This window comes from Tetrahymena thermophila (assembly GCF_000189635.1).
Source record: "Tetrahymena thermophila SB210 genomic scaffold scf_8254798, whole genome shotgun sequence".
Taxonomy (NCBI): domain Eukaryota; phylum Ciliophora; class Oligohymenophorea; order Hymenostomatida; family Tetrahymenidae; genus Tetrahymena; species Tetrahymena thermophila.
The window spans coordinates 141,920-161,471 of record NW_002476554.1 but is presented as its reverse complement, the minus strand read 5'-3'; the positions used below and the strand labels follow the sequence as shown (position 1 = coordinate 161,471).

The 19,552-nt window shown below is 20.0% G+C and overlaps 5 protein-coding genes across 5 annotated transcripts in view; 2 read left to right on the top strand and 3 right to left on the bottom strand. All coding sequences in view use genetic code 6, as the record gives it.

Annotated features, from left to right (window-relative positions):
* Nucleotides 1–420: 420 nt before the first annotated feature.
* Nucleotides 421–1,655, top strand: TTHERM_00170160 (surfeit locus protein; the record flags this gene model as incomplete). Its single annotated transcript, XM_001008676.1, has 5 exons — nt 421–486; nt 546–611; nt 669–754; nt 808–908; nt 961–1,655. 5 exons carry the CDS (start codon nt 421–423, stop codon nt 1,653–1,655), a joined length of 1,014 nt encoding a protein of 337 aa, XP_001008676.1.
* A 207-nt stretch (nt 1,656–1,862) lies between these two features.
* On the bottom strand, nt 1,863–4,302 carry TTHERM_00170150 (hypothetical protein; the record flags this gene model as incomplete). The annotated part of the gene is made up of 8 exons (XM_001008675.2): nt 1,863–2,091; nt 2,153–2,577; nt 2,882–3,202; nt 3,260–3,580; nt 3,629–3,714; nt 3,762–3,843; nt 3,913–3,959; nt 4,014–4,302. The coding sequence occupies 8 exons, from the start codon at nt 4,300–4,302 to the stop codon at nt 1,863–1,865; spliced, it is 1,800 nt and encodes a 599-aa protein (XP_001008675.2).
* A 625-nt stretch (nt 4,303–4,927) lies between these two features.
* TTHERM_000170149 (kinase domain protein) lies at nt 4,928–8,146 on the bottom strand (the record flags this gene model as incomplete). Its single annotated transcript, XM_012795783.1, has 15 exons — nt 4,928–5,021; nt 5,280–5,369; nt 5,489–5,578; nt 5,683–5,772; nt 5,929–6,018; nt 6,105–6,194; nt 6,354–6,443; nt 6,630–6,719; nt 6,884–6,973; nt 7,171–7,260; nt 7,399–7,488; nt 7,674–7,763; nt 7,870–7,959; nt 8,006–8,055; nt 8,108–8,146. 15 exons carry the CDS (start codon nt 8,144–8,146, stop codon nt 4,928–4,930), a joined length of 1,263 nt encoding a protein of 420 aa, XP_012651237.1.
* Nucleotides 8,147–12,425: 4,279 nt separating this feature from the next.
* On the top strand, nt 12,426–16,761 carry TTHERM_00170139 (hypothetical protein; the record flags this gene model as incomplete). The annotated part of the gene is made up of 13 exons (XM_001471081.2): nt 12,426–12,436; nt 12,704–12,775; nt 12,911–13,000; nt 13,264–13,353; nt 13,673–13,762; nt 14,175–14,264; nt 14,509–14,598; nt 14,897–14,965; nt 15,257–15,337; nt 15,610–15,699; nt 15,990–16,079; nt 16,377–16,466; nt 16,677–16,761. 13 exons carry the CDS (start codon nt 12,426–12,428, stop codon nt 16,759–16,761), a joined length of 1,038 nt encoding a protein of 345 aa, XP_001471131.2.
* Nucleotides 16,762–19,243: 2,482 nt separating this feature from the next.
* TTHERM_00169120 (YeeE/YedE family protein) overlaps nt 19,244–19,552 on the bottom strand; it is a gene marked incomplete at both ends in the record, with an annotated part of 1,051 nt that continues 742 nt past the window's right edge. The window contains one exon of the mRNA XM_001008671.3: nt 19,244–19,552. This exon is cut by the window's right edge and continues 108 nt beyond it. Coding sequence (XP_001008671.3) covers nt 19,244–19,552 — 309 coding nt within the window.

Here is a 19,552-nt window from a genome sequence, read left to right as displayed (position 1 = left end):
TTTGTGAAAAATATTAATTTTATTATAATAGTCTGCATCTCTTTAAATTATATATAAGATAATAGAATAATACTTGCATTTGTAAAGAGAATGATGAATAGTATCAATAATCATGCATATATTTTTTGTATGTATAATTAAATGAATTATTTACGAAATTGCTCAAAAAGATAAAGCAAAGCTGATAACATCTAAAAGAAATAAAGAATTTATTATACAAAAAATTGTTTAAGATCTTCTAAAATCTTATGGAATGGCCAAACTTAACAAGGACTTATTCATTTATTTTATTAGATAAAAGCTTGGTTAGATATTTTTGATTTTAATTCAAAATAGAATGATAAAAACATAAAACAAAGTAGAAACAAATTAATCCTATATTCATTTATTATTTAAAGACTATCAAATACATAACAATAAATGTCTACTGAAATCATTGAAATAGTCAAGTCAAACCCCTACTTCGAAATACTCGAAAATGGAAAGGTAAATTATCTCAATTTTAGTCAGCTTCTTAGCATTAATCCTTTCTATTATCTTTAAAGATTCGTTGCAAGTTAACCAATCATGAAATGAACCCAGACGTTTCCAAGTATAATGAATACATTAAGGTATTTTATTTATCACTAAGCTAACAAAATAGTCTAATTTAATTCATTTTTAATCAGAGCAAGGGTTATCAAAAAGCAATAGAAAAGGATTTTGATTTCGATCAATACAAGCCCCATATTGTGCCTTTTAAGGGAGCTGAAGAGTAATTTATTTGAATAATCAACTTGCAATTAATGTAGAAAATTTATTAAATAGACACTTCCTTTGGTGCCATTTAACATAAACCAAAGTACCAAGAATGAAAAATGTCATTTTAAGACACGTTGAAGGCAAAAAGTACCAAAGACTTCTCTCATGTAAATTAATTATGAATATCTATAAAATTTTAACTTTAAATTATCTTAATAGTGTTCAATCAAAAGAAGCAAGAAAGAGAATAAAAAAAGAAAATTACTTTACTTAAGAGTAAAAAACTCACTAAGGAAGAAGAGGAAGATAAATTTGATGAGAATTTTATTGACAGAATGATTTTCGAATTTGAAGAAGATGAAAGATTAAATGATAAAGATTTGGATGGAGACGAAAGCTATTCCAACGACCTTTATCAAAAAGTACATGCTAATTCTATACATGAATAAGACGATAAGCCAAGTAAAAAAAGCAAATTGAATAAAAGACAAAATGGCAATAAGGCAAATGAAGATGATGATATTGAAGGTGAGGATGATGAAGAAGAAGATATGGATGATGAACATGATAATGAAGAAGATTTAGAAGATGAAGAAGACTACGATTCTGAAAACGAAGAAATGGAAGAAGAAGATAGCGAAGAAAATGAAAACTAAGGAGATGAAGAAGAGGTAGATAATAAGTTAAATGAAGAAGAAGAAATCCCTGATTCAAAATAAGCTTAAAAAGAAAATAGTTAAAAGAATGCCAACAAATTTAAAAAGAACTTTAAAAAATTTAATGGAAATAATAAATAGCACAATAATTAGAATAATAATTAGGGAGTAAATAAATTTATTAAAAAGAATAAATAAAACCATTTTAATAAATTTAAGCAAAACAATAACAATAAAAAGAAATTTTAAAAAAATTGATTAAAGCTTTGTATTTATTTTAAATTATTTCTATTAAATATTTGTAGATGTATCATAGACTTCTATTAACTAATTAATTAATTAACTAGATAAATAAATATTTATCTATCTTATCACTAATTTATTTAAAAATAGCTTATAAAATATATTAAATAAGCTAAGTATTGCTTATAAATTACTTAATTAATTTATTGAAATAATTTTGGTTCACATTAAATGTGAGAAATCTTGAGTATTTTCTTCTTAAATTGTGAACATATTCTAGTTAGATTTACTCAAAGATTGTAAAATTTGAGAGGAATCTATGTTAAAGTCTTTTGATAATCTAACAAATTTATCTATTTCTTTTTAATCTAAATGCACCAAAGATGAATTAAATTAGTTATTAGAGTTTAAGCTTCCAGTGTTATTATCTGAAAATTTATTAGAACTTATACTAATTAATTAATTAAAATAATAAATAGTTCAGTAAGACATTAAAAAGGAAAAGAATTTACTTGAATAATGATGTATTTGAAGGTTTTAGAGATTCTATTTGATCTAACGACATCTCTTTAAAAGCCTCTTCATAAAATTATCTTTTTCTTTGATATTTATTTTATTGTATTTCTTCTTTCTCTTTTTTTACTTAATTTTTTATTCTTTATGGAATTCTCTCTTCAGTATGTATTTCGTGTAAACCATAATTTTAAACATTATAATACTCTTAATTCCTATAAGGAGATTCTTCCTATTCATGATTGTATGGAAGTATAGAAAAAAATAATCTTAATGGGCCTATATTTTTTTAGTAATCAAGAAGCACACTTTCCAACTCGAGTCGATGCTCATAAAAAGGTATTTAAAACTAGCCAAAATCAACTAGCTTACTTTTGTTATGAATCTTGTGCACACTCCATCCTGCATTCTCTGGAAATTTTTACTTGTTTTATTGTATTATCATTATAAAATTATAATGAAATTCTATATGTTTAAATTTCAAATAATAATCGTCATTTAATTTAAAAACTAAATTCTTATATTTTATTTAAAATAAATTATCATTTTAAACGCTCAAAAACCTATTTTTCAAAAAGAGAAAAGCTAGAACGAATGAACTAAATAATTAACTGATTAATAAATAAATTACAAATCACTTTTTAATGCTTTAATTAAAATAACTTTTTTAAAAGTGGATTAGTTTTCTTAAAAAGGATAAAGTTTTTTAATAATATGAATTTGTTTACTTTATGGTGAAAAATGAGAATTTAAAAATAGATAAAATGGTCTAATTTTTTATCAGGAAAAATAATTTTATCAATTTCTCTAATAAAGCATTATCCGTCTTCGTTTTCTATAATATGTTCATTCGTAGTCCTGTTTGCTTCATGCTTTTATCCTCTCCTAAAAAAGCCATATTTTATTCTTACTTTTTCCACTGTAAAGGGGAGATTATTGACGAAGTCAAACATCAAAACAAATTCATTAACTACTTCTTTAGGCTACTCGCGTTTTTCAAGGCTTAGCTTAAATCTGTAATAAATAGAGTTATAATCTTCTAACTAAATCTGTAATAATTAAATAAAGACATATTATATAAGCAAAATAATTAAAGTTATCTATACTTTATTGAGCAGCAATCCTTTAATAATTTCTCTTAATACTTCAATTTCTTACTCAAGCCTTTTTAGAGCTATTCCTTTTATTTAATTATAGCTTGTGAAGCTTTAACGATGCTCTCTGATTTTCAATTCGTCGTTCAAATATTTTAAAACAGAGTCTTTGTCCTTAAAACAGTTACTAAAGTAGAATGTTTTATTATCTTTTACAGGCTGATCAAAGAAGAAATTTCCAGCTTTAGAGAGTTCTTATTTTACTAAAATTGGATGACCTCTAGGAAATTAATCTTAATCTGTCCTTGGAGTAGGCTTAGAAGGTTCTAAATCCTTTAGGAAAATAAAATTAGTATTGATTCGATTAAAAAAATTGTTTACATCTATTCTGTAAATATCATTAATAAGGTCTGATTGTTTTACTTTACTAATGTTAAGTTTTAAGGCAGTTTTGAAATCTTTGTAAACTACAAAAAATGCTTATTTTAAATTAAAATTAGTATTTTGAAAGTACTTTTTTCATTTTATTCTAGTTTCTTATACTTTGACTGAGATTCTTTTGATATATTTTCCATCACTTCCTTTTCATATCTTTGCTAATAAATTAATTATTTTAGAAATCATGATAATTTTTCACAATGAATATGAATGTCATTTAAATTTACTTTTCTACTATATTAATCATTCATTTCATGAATACTGTCTTCTAAGTCTATTATTCATTTTTTTAAATGCCTTAATTTATTTTTAAATTCAAAAATTTTACTTTTTCTTATTATTGAGGGTTGTTTCGATGATATTTAAGAAGAATTTAGGATATTACTCCATTGTACAATTTCATCTTTCTTTTCTAAAGCTTCTAACATGCTGATTTATCCAGTGCTATAATCTTCGTAAAGTGATGAAATTGTTAATGGAGGAGCTTAATATAAATTAGAATAGCTCAAACCCTTTTTGCTAAGATTTAGCTACTGTGACTTTGAAAGGTCATTGTATTTGCTTAATTCCTACTATCTCTTGATTTATTATAACTCTTTATCAATAATATCTTACATAATTTCAAGTTAAAAAATAATTAATTGCCTATCAAATCAACAATTACATAAATTCTAAATAACTTTTTATAGAAAATAGCTAAAATCTAATTCATAAAAAATGAAATTAACCAATTTAATTAATTGCATTATAAAGAACTTTTTAATAATATTTTATTATTTTTTCAATTTATCTAGGTTCTACTTGAAATATTATTTAATTTTACTTATAAAAATTTAAAAATAAAGAAATAATTTTCAGAGAATAATAATACAACTTTAAAACTTACCCCTCCTCCACCCTTATAAAAACATAAAAAATATCTTTAAATATTTTATGCGTTAAAATGCTAATTTAATTTTAATTTTATATTAAAAAGTATGAGTTAGCAGCTTTAAAAATTCAGTTTTATTTAACAGAAAGATGAGATAATTTTTTTATTTTTGAAAAAATTAGCAGTTTTAACTAAATACTTTTATCATTAAGCTTTTTGAAATTAATTTTATTTTTAAGCAAAATTAAATTATTTAAATAGAAATATTTAACAATAGAAATATAAAAAATGCATACAAAAGCTATTAATAATATTTTAATTATGTTAATTTAATTTTTTATCAAAAAGATGATACAGTTTTATTAACTAACTCAGCTTTATTTAACTGAAAGATTGATTAATTTTCTTGTTTTTAAAATGAGTGATTTAAATCTCTGTTGTGTTTTTTCCTCAAATTAATGATAGCTTTTTATATAAATTATTTTTTTTTATATTACTAAATTATTTTTGAGTTTCTTTATAAATGAAATGTACAATTAATTTTTAATAAATAATTAAAAAATATTTAATTATTTATTGATACTAACCAAAAAATAATAAATAAATATTTTATCAATCATGATTTAAAAAATTATTTTTTGTATTTATTTTATACTTTAAATATGCTTAAAGCATTTATATATTTAATTAAAACAAATAAATAAATAAGCAAATTATATTTACCCATAAATAATTTCTAAACCCTATAAATTAGAGAAGTATTTTAGAACAGATCCTAAATGAATTAAACCCTATTCATCAAATTTGTTCTAACTTTTTAAATATTAATTTTATTTTAAAACATTTACAAATCAAAACAGATTTAAAAATTAATTAGTTAATTAATTGTTAATATTTTTTTGTAGCTACTTATAAAATATGTATATTTTTACCATATATTTAGAGCCAAATTTGAGATATTAGCACATTTTGTCAAAGCAGCAGCAATAGCCTTCAAACTTGAATCAGAAAAGTCATTTTATCTTTTATTTTTAAGTCGATATTTTTTTAGTTAATTTTTAAGATAAACTTAAATTTTTATGATATATTTTGATAAAAAAATATCTAAAAACTCAAAAATATTTACGATAAATTAAGAGCAAGTTTTGAGAGCTTAGTGATAGATATTAAAGAAGATCCTAAATCAATAGCAGCTTATTCACCAACTTTATTAAATCTGTTGAAATATTAATGGTTCAATTAATTTTAGATTATTTAGATAAGAAATAAAATAATAAAAATATTGGTTTAGAAAATAATATATTTTATTAAAGATAATTGGATTTTAATATTTTAAGAAAAAAAAATAATTATATAAAAACATTATTTTTACGAAATGTTAAGAGCCAAACTTTAAAGGTTTGAGTGTTTTTCTAAAGCAGAAATTATTGATGTGACACCTTCGTTAGTGATAGAGTTAAAGCTTTAAATTATTTATATGAATGAATGACATTTATATTATTCTTTTAGTTTCTTTCAATATTTTAATAATAAAAATAAGTCAAATACTGAAATGAAATGGTTAAAGCTGATAAATTCTAGAGAATCGCTAAGCTATCACTTAACATTTTTACTCCTGAGACTCCAATTTTATTTCTCCTTTAATGATATCAAAACATAATATATTATTTTTAACAAAAAACTAAATCACCATTCAATCAATATTGAGTAAATAAAAAGAAAAAAGAAAATTAAACAATTTATTTTTATTCCATGATTCTGTTGTAAATATTTTAAAAAATTAATATATTTTTTTACTCTAGATCCATAGATAATGTTTAGAGATTGATTAGTTTTGATAATGCAGAAGCCAATTATTATAACCCAATATCTCCAATCTGATTGTATCTTTTTATAGGTAGTTTTATTAATTTTTAAATAAAGGTAGAAGTTAAAATAATAAGAAATATATTTAGAAAGTAACTAAGTAAGAAAGATATATATAAACTTTATCTAAAAATAAAATAACAAATTTAAAATATAAAACAAATAAAACTTATTATTTTGCTTTTAATTGCATTGTAATATTTTTACCCGATATTAAGTTCTAAACTTTTGAGGTTGACACACTCTGCTAAAGCAATACTTAAATCAGTTGCGCCTTAAATTTTTATTTTGTTAGAGCTTTTTAAGATTAATAAATAAATATATCAATTTATTTTTTAGATAGAAATATTTTTTTGTTTATTAAATAACAAACTAATTGTGAAAATTTCAAATTATTTCAACAACATAAGTTAATTTATTTATTTGAAATAATAAATTAATTAATAAAAAACTCCTTTTACCTAAGGTTAAGAGATAGGTTTGAGAGGTTAGTAAGCTTTGTTAAGGCCTAAGCAAGACCTTGCACTCCTTATTCTTTAATTTAATTCCATCTTTTAATAAATTTTATATTTTAAGTAAGAAAATAAAATAAAATATTAAACTAAATATTAAAAAAATAAAAGTAAAAGTTAATTTTAAAAAAGCATATTTTTTATTTACAATTAAATGAGAAATATATGTAAAAGGTTTATTAACTCATTAAAAATTCTGATATTTTGATCAAATAAAACTGATAAAGTTTCTTTACCTAAAATCTAAATTCAATGTTTAAAGTTGAGTACAATTTGCTAATCCAAAGCATATATCCGAAAATCCTTAAGATTCGATTATATTTTACCTTTAAATTTATTTTTATAAAATGTAATAATTTAATTTCAGCTAAATAAAAGTTTATAAAAATACAAATTATTCTAAGATTTCAATTTAAAAATTAATTAAAATAAGAGATGAAATTTAAATAATATTAAAACTCTACATCATCTAGAGAGTAATTATTTTGAGATTACTGAGCTATTTAAAAATATTTGCTAAGCTTGTGGCTCCTTGCACTCCAATCTTATTTTCTCTTTAAATAAAAAAGGTAAAATTAAATAGCTTTATAATATTTTCTTTTTACAATCTAAAACCTAAAAAAAGTAGAAAATTATAATAATCCTCACAAGTATTTATATCAAACAAAATAGGTATATAAAGAAATAATTAAATTATTCTTCAATAAATAAATAGATTTAGATTTTAATCAATTTTTACTCAAGCGAAAGCACAAATTTTTATAGATTTATGCATTCTGATAAAGCAGAAGATAGCTCTTATGTACTCTCATCGTTGATATCATTCAAACTTTTGATTTTTAGTATATTTAAATTTGTAGTTTTTAAAAATGGAGATAAGATATAAAAAAAAAAATAATAGTTAAAAATAATAATGCAAAAATAGATAGAATTACTTAAGATTGAGTTCCAAATTTAAAAGATTTTTGCAATTTATTAATAAAGAGCATAACTTTTGTACGTCTTATGTTTCTAATTTACTATTACTATAAAAGATTTGATACATACTATTATATTTTCCATAGATTTTACTTTAGTTCTACTATGATGTCAGTATGAGCTTAGAAAGAAGAGCTCACTATCTTTTTTATTAAAAAAAATATTTTTTTATAACACAAGATATCATTTATTTACATCCTCAAACTGCTTGTCGAGTATTTTATATTTTAACATTATTTAGATTTATTTTAGACTATTTTAAAAATATTAAAAATTTTCTATAGATCAATTTTGTATCTGTATATTTAATAATGTAAATAAATAAATTTATCTATTTGAATATCTTTGAAATTACAAATTTATTATAAAGGGTTTACAAATAAACATAATTTTAAAAGCAAAAAACCTCTAATTTTTGAGATTAAAAATTAACCATCCGCCACGTTAAATTACATTATATCTCAAAAAATGTATTATTTTTCTCTTGGAAAGTTATTTTTTGAAAATTTATATTTAGAGCAGATTTGGTTAATAGTAAATGTTACTACCTCACATAGTTTTAAAACTAAAAGAGACTTTTATTTTTTATTTTTCTTTGCTTATATTTATTGCTATTGACACAAAATTTGATATTTTTTCTCCTATCTTAACTATAAAACTATATATTGTAAGCCAATCATAATATTATTTATTAATAATCCTAAATAACAACTCTATTCCATTATTAATTAATTTATTCAATTTCTTTCTTTTTTAATTTTTGTTCATATCTATATTTCTTCATTTCTAAGCATAAAATTTACATTTCCTCTTTTTTTACCATAACTCAACTCCATTTGTCAAATATATTTTATCTCTTAATTTTTAATTAAATTAAATATTTCCTTTAAAACACATTTTGACATTTTTGATAAAATATGTTTATTTATCTCTATTTTCTCAAAAACTCATTCCTCATAATTCAATTCTAGCTTGAATCAGTTTGCCACTTTACTTCTAAGATTCTTCTTAGTTACCAAAATATTAATCTCATTTTAATATATGATATCATATTTTAATTATCCTTCATATCTATCATCATCATTTCTCTGTAATAATTATTTGATCTCAATATTTTTTATAATTAATCCATAATCATGATATTTATTTTATCATTTTTTATTCATTTTTGTGATAAAAATTCCCTTTTCTATGCATTTAAGAATTTTTTATAAAACATAAATCTCCATATTTACTTGTCTTAATTCTTAATAATATATTTGCATACAAACTCTTTTTCCACAGAATTTCTTTAAATCTTCTTAATGATTAGAGTAGAAAGTTATTTCTATGTATAAAATTTATTTTAAATCATCAATCACATTTTTTTATTTTCTTGCAACAATAATTTATGCTCTCTTTTTACCATTAATTATTTATAAAATATTTTTTATTTTTTTAATATAATTATTTCATAAATAATAATATCACCTTTGAGCATAAGTAAATGGCAAAATTTCAATAACAATCTTTACATTTAATATAATTTTTTAGGTATTCAATTATTCATTTAGATTGATTAACCAGAATTAAACAGCTTTAAAAAATACTGCAATTTTTTTTCTTTGAAAAGAAAAATTTAATTTTTGAGCCTGAATTTTAAATATAAATTTAGGTATTAAAATAAGAAAACAAATTGTTTTTCAAAAATCTTAATTAATGAGTATATAAGGTATTTATTTTTCATTTTAAAGATAAAACCATTTAAATAAAAAATCTATTTAAATTCCTTACTTAAAGAGTACATTTATTTTTTGTTCTTTGATATTTCTAGAAATCTAATAAGTAAAAATTTTAGTTAATTATCGATGATTACTATTCTTTTTAAAAATTTTGATGTAATTAGCGAAAATAAGGAAGATTAATCAAATATAACTTTCTATTCTTTTTTTGTGTACTGAATGTAATTAATAAATGTATTAGATGATGTTTGCTGGATGTAAAATCATAAAAATAGAATAAAAAATGATTATATTTCAAATACCTTATTTTAAAATAATTCTATTAAAATTTGAGGAATAAATAAATAATTTATTTTCAATTTAAATTTAGTATATATTAATTTCTTTTCCATTTAATATTTATCTTATGATTGAAATTACCTTTATCAAATGTATTAAATATTTATCTATTTCAAATTTTAAGTTATAAAGACTTTTTACTCATTTTATTACCAATCAATATTAACATTTCTAATTAAATTACACTCTTATTGTTTTAAAAAATAAAAAAAAATAATTAATTATATTAATCAGTATAAGCTTAATTTCAATGAATTAATAATATTAATCAGAATAAGATTATACTTACAATTAATTAATTATTTGTTTGAAAACAAAATATGTATTAATATTCCAAAACATTTAGATTTTATAACCAGTATCTGTAATCAAAATTTTTTTGATAATTTGATCTATTTTTATGAAAATAGAAAAAAGTATCAAAATATATTTTTGATAAGATGATATGTGTTTTACTTAAGATCTACTAATCCCTTGAATCCTAAACACTTTTCTAAAACTTTTTATACCTTGAAAAATATTAAAATTATGATATTTTAATTCAGATAAATTTATTTTAATTTTTTTTGTAATTCTACTTAACAATTAAGAAAGAATGATTTGTAAGATAATTTAATTATTTTTTTATTCAATTACATTATTTTTTTCTAAAGAGGATAAAAAATTAATGATTTAGAAATAGATTGACTGAAAATTTAGATTAAATGCATGCTTAAAAAATTAATTAAAAAAAATAAATAAATTAATTAATTATTTAAAATCAAAACTAGCTTAGTAAAAAAAGAAAAAGTATAATTTAAAGCAAAAAATGAAAGTTTTAAATATTTTATTAAGATCGTTCCTATTATTCCTATTTACCTTAAGCTTTTTAAATTCTTAATAACTTGATTAATCTGTTGTTCTTACAAGTAATTATTAAGATAATAACTAATATTAGAACTAAGATATATAAAAATGCCTTTAAATTAAAACTATTTGTTTAGCCGTACCTTCATAAATAGGATGCTGTGAGAATTTAAGATGTGCTGTATTTTCAGTTGGTATTATTGGATAATGTATAAAAATTTGACCCTTGATAATAAAATATACTTTTGATATAATAAAAAAATTATCCCTAAATTTTAATCTACTAAAAAATACTTACTTTATATGTAAATTTCTATATTAATTCTATAATAGTTTGATTTACTTACTAATTTAACTTCTTTAAATTTAAATTAAGACTATTCATACACTAAAGAATATCATGTATATACTTAGTAATCTCCATTTAAAGGAATAAAGGATTAGTAAATTATTAATAGTCTTATTTTAATGTGAAAGTTTATTTTTTTCAGGTAGCTTATGCAAGAATGAATTAGTGTTGAGGAAAGATATAATTAATTTACTTTCTTTCAGTCTTTTTTCTTTTAATGATTTTTGTTGAAAGAATAAATTAGGGGGAAATTTTAAGACCATAGGGTCAAAATGAAGCATTTCATATCAATTTTTCATTTTTCAAATCTTTTTTTGGAGGGTTATTTCAATAACTTTTTTAAATAAATTTTTGATCATTTATATATTTTGAGAATATACTTAAATCCCACATATTTTTTTAAAACCCATCATCCATTTTATACTTAAAGAATAATAAATGAAATAATAAAAATATTTAATGAATTAAAAAATATTATTTATTGAATTATTCTTTCAATCAAAAAAATAAAAAAAAATAAAGGTTAATTTGAAAATAAATAAGTTCTTTTAAATTTAATTTCTTAACTTTTACTTTTGATCAATAGAATAATTCCATAATCTTTTTTAATCCATTTTTTATTTTTATTTATATTTATACACATATTATTCTTTAAACATAAATTGGCTGGGCTTGTAAAACATATGCTGTATTTAAGTATAATTAGATGTATTTTCAATATTATAATTTCTTAAATATGTATTAAATCTTTTTCAATATATATAATTATTCATCTAATGACTGGACTAAATCAGAAAAATCTGATAAGTAAAAATTATTTTATAAAAATTTAAGCACATTAATTTATAGAATTTTATAAAAATGTGACTACCCATTTTTGATTATTGTTATTTAAGTTTTAACAGAAATTTTAAGATTTAATAATTAATTTAACACTAACCTTTTTGTGATTCCACTTCCTAAAAGCAAATTTATTAATTTGTATTTGATAGTTATTAAATTTTATTTGTTCTTTTTATTGAGATTAATTTGATATAAAAGTTCATTCATTTTTTAATATATTTATAATTAAATTTCCATAAATTGTATACAATATTTTTGAAAAATAAAAAAATAAATGATATAATAAAATAATTATTTTGATGATCTAGAACAAGTTAATATTTATTTTTTTATTAATATTATTTAAATTTATTTTTGTTAATTAAATAAGTTTTTAAGCTCTTAACTTGAATCATTTTAGATTCTCCACATTCATATGAAGCATCGGTATATTTGATATATTAATATTAATATTATTATTATTAATGTTTTTTATATTTAATTTTCATCTGATTTTAAATGTTAACTTATTAAAAATATCTTCTAATTTAGTTCACTTTTATTAATACAAATATTTTTTAATTATTTAACTAAATTTTCATTCAATTTTTATTTTGATTATTAACTATTTATTTTTTGTATTTTTTAATTTATCTTGATTTTTCCTTATATCTTACTAATTAACTTTATATTTTTTATTCAATATTTAAAAAGGTAAGGTGCATCAGTATTAATTTCTGGTTTAGAGAAGTGTACTAATCTCTCAAATTTGACACTTAATTTAAGGTAAAAACAGTTTATTAATTTTTGATTGAGATATTTTTGAATATAAAAATTATTTAAAAAAATTTAACTAACAATTTTAATTTTTCCTTCTTTATAACTAATTAGTTCTTTATTTTTTCTTCAAAATTTAAAAAGTAAAAATTAAATTGGTGATAAAAGTGTATCAGGATTAGGTTCCGGTTTGGCAAAGTGCACTAATCTCTCAAATTTGACACTTGATTTAACGTAAAAACTTTTTTATTGTTTTGGATTGTGATATTTTAGAATATAAAGATGAATTTAAAATAAAACAACTAACTCTTTTAATTTATTTATAAGCTTTGATATTTTTATTGTTTTTTTTATTCTTCCTTTTTTTATTTATTTATTTTTTAACTTAACTCATTCCTTCATTTTAAACTTTTGCTTGTATTTTTTATATTTTTTCTTCATCTTTTCCTTCTAAATAAATAATTAATTAAATATATTTTTCTTTAATATTTAAAAAGGTGGAATTAAATTGGTGCAATTGGTGCATCAAGCTTAGGTTCTGGTTTAGGAAAGTGCACTAATCTTTAAATTTTGACACTTGCTCTTTAGTAAAAACAGTTTTTTATTTATTACGATATCATTGAACATAAAAATGAATTTAAAACAATATAACTAAATAACTCTTTTAATTTATTTATTAGTTTTTATTTGATTTATTTTTCTTTTTTTTTTAATTTTAAATGTGTTTTTTTAATGAATTTATTTACTTATTTCTTTGTTTGTTTGTTTGTTAATTTACTCATTTTTTCAATTTCAATTTTTGCTTGTATTATTAATTAATTTCTTAGTATTTCATATTTTTATTCATTTTTTCCTTTTTTTATCTAATTAATTAACTATTTATTTTTTTCTTCAACATTTAAAAAGGTGGAATAAAATTGGCACATCTGGTGCATCAACCTTAGGTTTTGGTTTAAAAAAGTGTACTAAACTCTCAAATTTGACTCTTTATCTTTAGTAAAAGCAGTTTATTTGTTTTCGATAGTGATATTTTTGAATATAAAAAATGAATTTAAAATAGTATAATTAATTCTTTTAATTTATTTATTAGCTTTTTGTTTGATATATTTTTCTTATTTTTTTATTCTGCTTGCCTTTTTTTACTAATTTAACTCATTTTTTCAATTCCTTCATTTGATTGGTTTATTAATTAATTTCTTATTATTTCATATTTTTTCTTCATTTTTTCCTTCTAACTAATCAATTATTGTCAATCCTCATTAATTCTCACCAACCCTTCCCCCCCCTAACTCAAAGAGCACTAAATGGTTGTTTATAAATATTCAGAAAATATGGTGAATTTTTTTGTTGTTGAGAATTTATGAGGATTTATGGTAATTATATATATATTTTTTTAATATTTTAAAAGGTGGAATTAAATTGGCGCAAATGGGGCATCAAGCTTAGGTTCTAGTTTAGGAAAGAGCACTAATCTCTCAAATTTGACACTTGATCTAAGGTAAAAACAGCTTATTTGTTTTGTATTGTGATATTTTTCAATATAAAAATGAATTTAAAATATTATTACTAATTCTTTTAATTTATTTATTAGCTTTTTATTTGATTTATTTTTCTTTATTATATTCTAATTGTATTTTTTATTGATTTGTTTGTTAATTTAACTCATTTTTTCATTTAAAATTTTAATTTTTATTATTAATTATTTTCTTATTATTTAATATTTTTTCTTCAATTTTTAAAAGTTGTAATTAAATTGGCGATGAAGGTGCCTCAGGCTTAGGTTTAGGTTTAGGAAAGTGCACTAATCTCTCAAATTTGACACTTAATCTAAAGTAACAACAGTTCGTTTGTTTGTTTTGGATTGCGATATTTTTGAAGAAAAAAAATGAATTTAAAAAAATTATAACAAATTTTTAATTTATTTATTAGCTTTTTATTTGATTTATTTATCTTTTTTATTTATTTTGCTTGTATTTTATTTATTTTTTATTTATTTGTTAATTTAATTAATTTTACATTTCAAACTTTAGCTTTTATTATTAATTAATTTCTTATTATTTCATATTTTTCTTGATTTTTTCCTTCTAACTAACTAATTAAATAAATATTTTTTCTTCAATATTTAAAAAGCCAAAATAAAATTGGTGCAATAGGTGTATCAGGTTTAGGTTTTGGTTAATAAAAGCCCCTTTCTCTTATGTAAAAACAGATTATTTATTTTGTTTGGATTTTCATATTTTTGATTATAAAAATAAATTTAAAATAATATAACTAACTCTTTTAATTTATTAATGAGCTTTTTATTTGATTTATTTTTCTTTTTTTTAATTTTGTTTGTGTTTTTATTTATTTTTGTTAATTTAGCTCATCTTTACATTTTTAACTTTTGCTTTTATTATTAATTCATATGTTATTATTTCATATTATTTCTTCATTTTTTCCTTTTAACTAACTGATTAACTTTATATTTTATCATCAATATTTAAAAAGTTGGAATTAGATTGGTACATAAGGCTTATGTTCTGGTTTAGCAAAGTGCACTAATCTCTCAAATTTGATACTTCATCTTAAGTAAATATAGTTAGTTTATTTGTTTTCAATTGTGATATTTTTGAACATAAATATGAATTTAAAACAATATAACTAACTAATTCTATTAATTTATATTTATAAGCTTTTTTATTTTATTTATTATTATTTTTTTTATTCTGATTGTGTTTTTATTTTTATTAATTTTTTTTTGGTTAATTTAACTCATTTTTAATTTTCAACTTTTGATTTTCTTATTAATTAATTTCTTATTTATCATATTTTTTCTTCATTTTTTCCTTTTATTTAAAAAGTTGGAATGAAATTGGTGCAATTGGTGCATAAGGCTTGGGTTCTGATTTAGGAAAGTGCACTAATCTCTCAAATTTGACTATTGATCTATGGTAACAACAGTTTATTTGTTTTGAATTGCCATATTTTTGAATTTAAAAATGAATTGAAAACAATATAACTATCTCTTTGATTTATTAGCTTTTTATTTGATTTATTTTTCTTTCATTCTGCCTGCTTGCATTTTAATATATTTCTTGTTTTTTTGTTTATTTAACTCATTTTTTAATTTTCAATTTTTGCTTTTAATATTAATTAATTTCTTATTATTTAATTTTTTATTTTTATTTTTTGATTGTAACTAACTAATTTACTCTTAATGTTTTCTTCAATTTTTAAAAAGTGGTAATTAAATTGGTGATGAAGGTATATCAGGCTTAGGTTTAGGTTTAGGAAAGTGCACTAATCTCTAAAATTTGACACTTGTTCTTTAGTAAAAGCAATTTATTTGTTTGTTTTGGAATGTGATATTTTCGAATATAAAAATGAATTTAAAATAATATTACTAACTCTTTTAATTTATTTATTAGCTTTTTATTTTATTTTATTTATAAATTTTTTATTCTATTTGTATTTTAATTTATTTCTTTTTTTGTTAATTTTACTCATTTTTTCATTATCAACTTTTGCTTTTATTATTAATTCATATGTTATTATTTCATATTATTTCTTTATTTTTTCCTTAGAACAAACTCATTAAAATTATATTATTTCTTCAATATTTAAAAAGGACAAATTAAATAAATGTAATTGGTGCTTCAGAATTATGTAATAATTTAAGAAAATGCACTAATCTCTTAAATTTGACAATTGATCTAAGGTAAAAACAGTTAATTTTTTTTGTTTTGGATTGTTATATTTCTTAATATAAAAATGAATTTAAAACAATATAACAAATCTTTTAATTTATTTATTAGTTTTCTTTTTATTTTTTATTGTGTTAAAGTTTATTTATTGGTTTAAATTACAGTATTTTATTTAAAATTTTATTCTATAACTTTTTTAATTATTAAATAATTTATATTAAAAGTATGAACTAAATCTATTAATCAAAACAATTGAAAGGTAAGTGTATTAAAGCAAAAAGATTAGTTGCCTTAAAAGTATATTAGTGAAATAAAAAAGGGTGAAATAAAACAAATAAATATAAGTATATTTGATATGCTTTATTTTAGAATATTTTGAAATTGGATAAATTTACCTAAAATATAGAAATATCGATTTATTATTATTTTATATATGTAAATGTATATTTTGGAAAGTTAGTAAATAAATAGCTTACTAAAAAAACTAAATTTATGAATTAAATTTACTTAAATAAAGTAAAGCTAAAGGCCTAATTAAATAGAATTTATAAAATTTTTATTAAATAATTATTAATGTTTAAATAATGTGTAATACAATTAATTTTTTTTATATTTTACTAAAAAACAATAAAAATTGCAATCTAAATTGAAGATATATTCTTAAACCAGTTTCTTGAATAAATTATTAATCAATTTGTAATTTAAAACTAATTGCAGTATTTATTTTTTTATTTTTACTCAATCTTAATTAATAATTTTGATTTTGATGAGTATTAGTTAATAAATTGTGTTAATAGCAAGTAGTTATTTAATAAAACCTGATAGGATTTAGTTTTAAATTATTTAAAAAATATTATGGAGTTAACAGACTAATTTACCATTTTTGATGTTCAACTCAATGTACTATTTTTCTTCGTAAGCTGAATTTTAATGAATTTAAAAATTAACCAATCAATTTAAGATATGAATAATAATCAAAAATAAAATTTAACTTATTTTTAAATCATTATAAGAAATTTAAAATTAAAAAAATACTTAATGTTAAAATCATAATTATTCGTAAGTAAAGATAGATTTTTTCTCTCGACATACAAGTACTTTACTAGATATATTATCTTTTTTTTTGAGCAAAGATTGTAAAAATAAAATAATTTTTTCTTTTAAAAATATCATATTTTATTAAAAAACAAATTTTTTCAATTTAATATATAATCAAATGAGAAAATACAAATAAATAAATTGGTTCTTTAGAAGCTTAGTTATTATATATAGACACAAATTGATCAATTTAAAGAGCTTAGTTAAAATGACAGCTATGGCAAATGTGGTGAAGTGAATTTTTTTGTATAGTAGGATGCAGGATTGGCTCTCAGCCCTTATAATTTGAGAGCCAACAAAATATGAAGAAAAAAATTTAGTATATAATTACAACAAAAATTTAAGGTGTATAAAAAAAAGCACAAGGCTTAAAATAAAATTAGAACATTGAACTAATTCATACTATCTGAAAAAGACAGCAATTATTAATAGAAATTATTAAAGATTACTCATAAATGCTGATCAAGGATTATGAATCAAAATAGAATTTAACTTCTTAGATTATTGGTTATTAAAATAATAAAATTTTCGAGTTTGTTTGACCAATTGCAGCAATAAACAAACAAGTTGCTAACAGAGAGATCAAGCTTAGAGCTAAGATATTAGGAATTTTTATCCAACAATTTTAAATCCTAAAAATCCTCAGAATTTTAGAATATATAGTGAATAGCAATCTGTTGGCAATGAACAAATAAGCATCTTTAATTATGAAGAACTTCTATCTAAAAATAATTAAGCTAACTTATAGGAGCTAGCTCAGGTGTAACATTAAGTTAGCTCCTATCAATAGAAAGAAGTTTTGGAAATAAAAAATTAAGAATTGAATCAAGCAATCAGTTAGAAGCTTGAAAATTTAGTTTTAGATAAAGGAAATTAAGTAGAGCAGCAACCTTAACTATAATCAGATTAAATTTTGCAACAAAAATAGGTTTAATAATTATGAAATTAGGAGATAAAAGAAGCAACAATTGAGCCAATTAAAATACCTGCCCTAAACCAATCAAAGCAAGAATCATAATAAACACTGTAACATATAGATAAGTTGCTGTATTAATAATGAAAAGCAAATAAAAAAGTTGATATGAGTAACAAAATTTATGAAAGTTAAAATCTTAGTAGTAATGCAAGTTTATAAGAAGATATGAAAGTCAAAATAGATTAACTAATTTATAATCATAACAGCTGGAATAGTATAGCTTAACGCCTAATTAAAATCTAGTGGTATGGCAACCTCTAGAAAGAATGAAAAAGGAAAAATTAATGTAATCTATTTTAGTAATTAAACTTTTCTAAACTGTTCTATTATCTCTAATCAATAACAATTTTTATTATGCAGTGATAATATAATTTGATATTTATATTAGTATGATAGTATTATTGGTTAATGTTTATTTATGGTGTCTTTGTAGTAAAATAGGTATTAGAATCATATATAATTAGGTTAGATTTTTAAATTAAAAATTTTAATTAGAAAATTATTAAAATATTTAATTTTTATGCCTAAATTTAAAAAATTGATATTTTAATCTAATTTACGGAAGTGCTATTATATAAAAAGCATATGAAGATCTTAAGTAATAATTAAATTAATATTTTAAAATACAATAAATAAAGTAATATTTAATTTTATTATAAAATGAAGTGATTTATTTTTCTTATTATTATTAATTAATTAATGAATTTATTTAGTTATTCAATCGCTGGAAATAGTATTTGTGCTGACAGGTAGAACTTTTAATTCTTATTTTTGATGATAATTTTAGATGCTATCATATAAACCTACTGCTTTTTGTCCTAATATAAAAGTAATAAACCAGCAAATTGTAATATGTAAGCTAAATATATTTATTAATCCTAGACCAGTTCCAGGGCAGAGACCAGAAAATCCCCAAGAGAGACCAAAAATAATTGAACCAATTATCAAACGCAAATCGATAATTTTGTTTTGTGGAATAGATAGAGAGTCAGCTAAGATAGGTTTCTTTTACTTTTTGATAACAAA